The sequence below is a fragment of the Acomys minous genome, assembly GCF_964271855.1.
Source record: "Acomys minous genome assembly, chromosome: 4".
NCBI classification, from domain to species: domain Eukaryota; kingdom Metazoa; phylum Chordata; class Mammalia; order Rodentia; family Muridae; genus Acomys; species Acomys minous.
This window is the reverse complement of record NC_140486.1, coordinates 17107241-17114744: the sequence shown is the minus strand read 5'-3', so window position 1 is coordinate 17114744 and position 7504 is coordinate 17107241. Positions and strand designations below refer to the sequence as shown.

The 7504-nt window shown below is 37.7% G+C and overlaps 1 protein-coding gene across 2 annotated transcripts in view; it reads right to left on the bottom strand.

Annotated features, from left to right (window-relative positions):
* Positions 1-263: 263 nt before the first annotated feature.
* Positions 264-7504, bottom strand: part of DCC (DCC netrin 1 receptor) — a 1088923-nt gene continuing 1081682 nt past the window's right edge. For both annotated transcript variants that reach the window (XM_084780514.1, XM_084780515.1), the window contains exon 29: positions 264-5606. In XM_084780514.1, the coding sequence (XP_084636640.1) occupies positions 5517-5606 (90 nt within the window). In that variant the 3' untranslated portion in view covers positions 264-5516. The remainder of the gene's footprint in view (positions 5607-7504) is intronic.

Here is a 7504-nt window from a genome sequence, read left to right as displayed (position 1 = left end):
CCAGCAGCAACTTTGGTGGAATGGCTGGTCTATTGAAATCCTGCCAACTATACCAGGAAATTGCTCCCCGAAACTGAATTAAAAAAGACCTACTTCTCCTGTTCCCATAAACTTCTTTTATCTCTTGTCTAGGGTAGGTGGGTTGGAAGGGAGGCCTAAGCATTTAAAGAACCCCAAATAAAGTTTGGAAAAGGCGAAGACTACAGCTGGGTGCTGGGGAAGAATAGCCACTTACTATGAATAATGTGAATAAAGCATTTTGTATCAAAACTTTATTTATTAAACAAAAATGCACCATTGGAATAACATTTCTATAAAAAATGAATATGAGACTGTTCTACAGTGATTACAAAACCCCCTTTTCCTCGTGTAGCAGTATACAAGTTCATGTGTAGAAACAGTCATCGTTTTTTTAAACTGTAAGCAAGCTTCCTTTCTCATAGAACAACATTTACACTTAAATATTGCAATCACTACTCTAATTTGGTTAACGATGCTAGAATCTGACAATTCCAAGAGGCTCTTTGTAGGCTCAAAACACCTTTCTATTAAAAAAGTGTTTTGTAACAACAAAAAGCATCTTTTCCCACTAAGGCTATTAAAGCTGTAGTATACCCACTTCTACCAAATAAATGCATCACTATCACACTAACAATTTGAGTCGCAAAGCCCTTTGAGAGATGGAATAGCACTGGTATGCAAAAATGCTATTCGAGTTATTTTAGGTTTGGTGTTATCTTCTTTGAAACCCTAAAAAGGGAGAAGGTGGTGACGGTGGAACTTTATTGAAAGCTTTGCCTGGCCTGGACATTCCCCCATGCTCAGCAGTGGATGGTCCGTTTTTAAATTGGTCCTTCTGCAATACAAAATACTGCAGCTTTAACAGCCATGCCTAGATACCAACCATTTCTCCCTTCGTATCATAAATTATCCAAAAAGAAGCCACTTCTAAATAATAAATTAAATATTACTTATAAAAAGTACCCCTCATACCCACCCACCCTTCCCCCAAACAAGCTGACAATTCACAAAGTTCAGAATTGTCAGGTTTACCCTACAATAATAAAAAACACATTTTTTCCTCCTCTCCAACATTCCTTTCTTGCATCTGAAAATACACATCAAACACACAGTGAGATCCCTTGGCCCATGCCTCTGTATTTGCGATTTCTTACTACAGTTTTGCTGTTGCTCTCCTATCAACAAAAAATATCATAAGATGATAGTGCACAAAGCTGAGATCAAGAGAAAAACACCCTTCAGAGTGTTGCTCTGTTGCTGGAAGTCTTCCTGGTGAAAAGTTATCCAATAGCAGAAAGGGTGGGCCTGATCAGAAGTTATACTCATTTGCTGATATGGGCATGACATTGTCTCTTACCTAACCTCATTGACAAGAAATACAGCATTTCTTTTGCAAATCAGAAAGTTTTGGAGGCAGTTTTTTATTTACTAGGTAGACTGAGGCATGGAGACATATATTTTCAGTTGGAGGGCGGATCACAAAAACACTTAACTCTGATCTTCTAAAGTATCCAAATTATTTTAAACATCCTGGACAAAGCTTTTTGTAGTAACATTTAAATGATATTTAAATATTTAAATGACTTTTGAAAGCCATACTATAAATATTGAATTAGGAAGATTACGTTACTTTAAATTTTATTTTAGAAAAGGAGATTTGGACTTGAGTGTATGGGGGCTTCTACAGATCCACAGTACTCTAGGCTTTTTATTTTTTAAATCATGATAAATATGTATATCAGGCTGTGATACTAAATTTTGGCCTTGGGGAGAGCCTACAGTTGCATAAGGAGAATAGGGTAAGAAGGGGAGACTATATAAGTCTCTAATTACTGCATCTTTTAAAAGTTCATATTACTTTTATTTTCTTAAAATTCATCCAAGACTTGGGAGTTTTCCATTTTCCTTTGTTTCACTGACTGGACGTGAGCATCTTCAAACCACCAGAACTCTTGTCTTGGGGTAAGATTTTACATAAAATTGTAGGCAGCCTCTTAAGAAGTTATTTTTTGTTGGGCTCACAGTTTACCTACCATGTCTGAGACACTGTGCTCCATTTGTAGGTGACTTTAAAATGCTCCTTTTGAGTAAAGTCGGGAGAAGGATCTGAAGAAGAGGGATGTTTCAACTATTATCTCTGAGCACACACTCCAAGGGTGCTTTGGAGAGTCCTAGGCTTGAGAAATTGTTTACTGGGAAAGCCAGTGAATGACAGGCTTCAGTGTAAAAATGTATGGACTCTCCTTCTGTAGGTGCTACCCTTCGCAGAGCATGAAGCACACACCTCAATTTTAACAATATTTATTTTGAAGAAATCCAAACTAATTTACATTCAGTCCCTAAGAAAAAGCCATAAATAAGCCTGCTTCTTACAACAGTGGCTTGAATATTTTATTTATGGGTTGTTCAGCTGAGTATGTATCTAATAATAGCTGAATATAAAGCTGTATTATTTAAATATTCTAGAAGATTATGGGTCTATTATATGGAGGCAGCTATAACTAGTTTCCCATTAAGTGTAAATCACTAAAAAAAAAATACTTAACTTTTGACCAGAGCATTACAAATGTTTTGTATATGCTTCGAGCTACCTTCATTTTTGTCAGTTTAAACAAATGCTGAAATTTCTGGAGGAATGAAAATTGCTTTCTTATCAAAATGAAATAGAAAAAAAAAAGTAGCAAAGTTCTTCAAGAGCAGACTCTTGCTTTGCAATTCAGCAAAGTGTGTAAAAACCCGAGTCCTGCTGCCAAGGTTGATTTTTCTGCGTTTTCACAGAGAATTGATTCCTAGTGGCAGAGATGCTGGCTGCCTGTTCAGTTTTGTCCAATGGGAGTCAAAGAGATTTATAAGTTTAAAGGGCCATATACTTCATAAGCTAGACTCAGAAGGAACCAGGATGCCTCACACCGTTCACAGAGTCTTTCTTATCAGAGGAGAGCAGGGAATTACAATGTCACTTGGAAACCTGGGCAAGGTTCTTGTATACACATATCTCTCTGGAAGGGATATGGGTGGAAAAAAGAGCTCTGCTGAAGCCATGTTGAACTAATTGTACATGAAAATCTCTTGGTTAATGACACCAATCTCCTGAGTATATATAAACAGATCCTGCTGTATAGGCAAGGAATAGCAATGGGACTTACTAGAGTCAGCAACTGCTAAATCAAATTATTATATTTGTTTATTGAAAGTTTCAAGGGCATGTGGAAGAAATATAACTCTCACAGAAAATGGATCACATACTTACAATGACTTTTAAAGATTATACTTCCTGATATTAAGGACTGGGTGTAAAGGCCCAGAGTCCTGTGGAAATGCTGCTTGTCTTGACTTGCCAGCTAGATTTTACAGAAAGGCTTTCCATGCTAACTCATTCCCTTAAATCTGAGGTTTGTAGCACACCCCAAACTGAAACTTGAGTTGACGCTCATGCCTCCGAATAATGGTTCTTTTTTATAGATACTAGATAGGGGAGCATATTTTGGGATTTTGAGAAAGTTATGCTAGTTTAATAAACACTTTCCAGCTTGTAATAATGGGTTGTTTTTTGAAGTAGTCAATGCTATGCTAAGAAATGCTTTATTTCAGGTCAGTTGAAAGTTGTCTTCCCAAGTGCCCAGATACTGAACAAAAGCATTCTGTCCAATTAAATAATATCACATAGCCTTTCGAAAGTACTTCCAGGAAAATAAAATCTCAGTAAATCAAACAAGCACTCTTGTTGAAGGAAACATTTGCAAATGGACCAGACTTTCTAATGAACCATTTGAACAAGCCCTCTGACTCAGATTTCCTTTCCGACATAAAACTGTAAAAAAATAATCTGAATTATTATTTCTGTTACAGTGCCATTTTGCTCAAAATATTTCATTCAGGGATTCATATATAATTACCCACCTAATAAAAGGAGCTATTAGGTTGTAAAGATCCTATCCTTGCCATGCTCTTTTAAAATTATGACCTACTCAAGCTTGAAATCAAAGGCAGAGCTGAAAGGAATAATTCAGTTGAAACTCTCGTTGGGTTTTCGAGTCACCTAACTGATAAATATGCAAACTAGCTCCCTTTTGGCGACTCAGCTGCATAAATAGGGATTAACTCCAAATACAGCTGAAAATTCATAAACTAAAAGGGAATGCACAGGATGTCCTTAATTTCAGCTAGTTTCAAGCTTTAGATACATGGCAATAGAAGTTTAAAATTCTAGTCCACAGTTTAAGATGCTGCTTTGAAAAATACCTACAGGAGTTATGATGTGTCAGATGTCACGTGGCACCCACCCCTCTCTCCTCCCTGACTCTGTCTTAGGCATGGTATGGAAGGTTGCCTTGACAACAGAGCCTGTGGTCAACATCTGTCAATGTTGCCTTGCACAGCTCAATGAAGATGCTATAGGTGAAAGTGAAGTCACTCACGAAAAGGGCTCTGGGAAATGGTCTGTCCTTCTCCTTTTCTTTCTCTCTTTTCTTTGAGCTTGCTCTCAGGAAGTCTACTATCTCCACAGAGGGATACTGGGGACACAGGATGTATGATGCATGGAGTTGGCCATTTTACCTAAGGCTACTTGCCCAGGAGAAGTAGGGGATGATGAGGATGGAGGATTGTGAAATTCTTCTAGTCAATCTCCTGAAGAAGAAGCCTTAGTTTAACTCAGACAGGCCGTCACAGTGTGGAATGGCACAGAAGCCACTCAAATTGAAAAGCGTCGTACCACAAGCTTAAGTACACAATCACCATGTGTCTGAGAAGATTGCATATTGTATTCTCCTTCTAGAAAGGTGTTGTTGGCAGGATGCCACCAGTTGAGGATTTTTAAGTTCCTACACACTAGACATAAACGTTAATCAAGAATGGATTTACAAATACTTGCTAAAATTGGTAGAAAATGTTATACCCACTCACTAATATCTGCCACTTATGAGAGATGAATGACTGAGCTATAAACAAGCGTTCACTGCCTTCTGTTCAGTTGCTTATTTACGTTTTATGCTGTCAGGGAAACATCCAATCCTTTGGTGCTATGGAGTGAGAGAATTACCACGGTCACTTTGTAGTTAAAAGTTGAAAACAAAAAATAGTGAGTTTGTGTTGCTTTGCTATGGCATGGTACAGGCTGAAATAATGCACTTGTATTTTGTGAGACTAGACAGACGCAGAAAATGAAAGGTCTCACTGAAAGAAAATGTAGGCATTAGTTATGACACCACGGTCACTGCAGTGACAAAGACCCAGAACTATGGTAGCAGCTTCAGCCTTGGCGGTGAAGATGCATCTTAGGGACCTCATGGCCATCATTGTACATTTCCTGATGTCCATATAGTACGCGATGCTGACTTCTTCTGAACTGCTTCAGATGTTCCTTAACTGAGTGGTCCGGACAGTTGACCTGTATTCTGGTTAGAGTTTTTTTTTTTTGGACACAGGTGTGCTGTTTATGGATAATTGGTATGCTGTAAAGTTCCTGGAAAACCTCAATGTTTCAGCAACATGTGTCAAAAGGCTGAACCTGTGATGGCATTAAGCTGCTTCATTAGCCCTTCCAAACTTGCCATTTGTTCACTCAAATCATCCTGTTCGTATACCTAAAGAGAAAATGAGAAGCAAGTTAGTACTGTGTCTTGGAAGGCTCCTTCTATGAAGGGTCCACTTATTATTTGGCCACCAGATGGGCCACTTATTGTTCTTGAATTTGACCCAGGGACCTACAGCTAGAGCATTTCTCATCATATTTTAACTGAATGAACTTGTGATAGAAAACGCACTAGAAATAAACTATTGACTACTGCTTCTCTGGACTCTGTACCTTTAGTGGGGAAACGGCTTCACAGTTAATTTTAAAATTGTGTTCTACAAATTGCTAGCTTTGTAGTAATGGACAAACTAGTAGATTTCTCTGATATATAGTTTTACTTGTCTGCAAAATGTTAATGGTGCCTATTTTATAGTTTATTCTGAGCATTCTGGGACATGCTTCCTGCATGTCAGTGTCTGGCATGTGATTCATGTTCAATAGATTAATTCCTTTTCATTTTGAGAGGCTATCTGTAAATAGGTATCTGAAGAGTATCTAAAGATCAGCATCAGTATTTTATTTTTAATAACATGACATAGACTTTGAATTCCGCATGACAACTGCATTTCTTGACTGGTGAGAAATATGTAGATTATGACTTTAGCTTGTGAGTGGAAGTACGGTTTATGTCCTAAGCCAGAGTGCTTTGCATAGGTGTCAGGGAAGACTTACAGCATCATGCATTTACTATATAAATTAAAAGGCTGACCTGCAAACTCTTAGTGAATGCCTCACCTTTCAACCACTGTGAGTCACTTGTATTATGTTATTTGTGAGTTCCAGGATTTCTACTCATCTAAGTTACTGGCCTTAGAACTTTTGATTTAATAAGGAAATGGTTTGAACATTTGTATACTTGCTGCTTTTAGTTAGTCTTTTTTGTCAAATGGGAATAGCAGGCTTGCCTCCGTGAATATGTCCAATGCACCAGTGCCGCCTGTGGGTAACTAGTCAGTAAATAGTAACTCCCTCCCTTTCCTCCTTTCTTAAGTAGTTTGTCTTAATGAATATAGACATGACATTCTGAACTGTTCTCAACTATTCCTTTCAATCAGTTATATGATTGAGACAGTGGTCTAATCATTCCTTGTACTCCATGTAGCCAAGAAGCAGTACATGGTATCATGGTCAGAGAGGCCCTTTCGTCCTGCTAAGTCAGTGGCCATCATCCCCAGGGACCACCAGCAGAATTTGTATTATAGGATCCACACAAAATGGGAAAATGGTCAAGACACATAGGCACATGGTGTCAACACATGAGCTTCTTTAATGAATATGAGCATGTTAATGAATAGTTTAGTCAAATACCATTCAAAGCTGATCAAGGATTGAAAAGTAGCCCATTGGCCTATCACATTGTCTTGTGTAAAAAGAATGAAGTTGTAGTGAAATGATTACTTGGTCCTTTTCTCTGTTTCTTGTTGTTGTTGTTGTTGTTGTTGTTGTTGTTGTTGTTGTTTGGAGGTAGGTTCTCAGCAGAATAGACTTGAACTCTCTATGTAGGCAGAGGTTGACCTCAGACTCACAGAGTTCCACCAGCCTCTACCTTTTCGGTTCTGGGATCAAAAGTGTGTGCTGCCATACCTGGTGCTTGAACAAACATTTTCTGCTTTGCCTTCTTGGTTGTCTGGGTGGTTTATTTTAATGCAGTTATTGGATACTTGAAATAACGGTTAGTCCAAATTCAAATGCGTTTCAGATATAAGACATACATCTGATTCTGAATGTGTAATGTGAAAACAGAAGGAAAATATCTTACTGACATTTGTTTTATATTTATCAAGTGTTACTATATGGAAAATATTGAGTTAAAGAAAAGACAGCATTAAATTAAATTTTATCAGTTCTTACACTTTTAATTTGGCTCCTAGAAAATTTAAAATTATACATTATTACTTTATAGGAAGC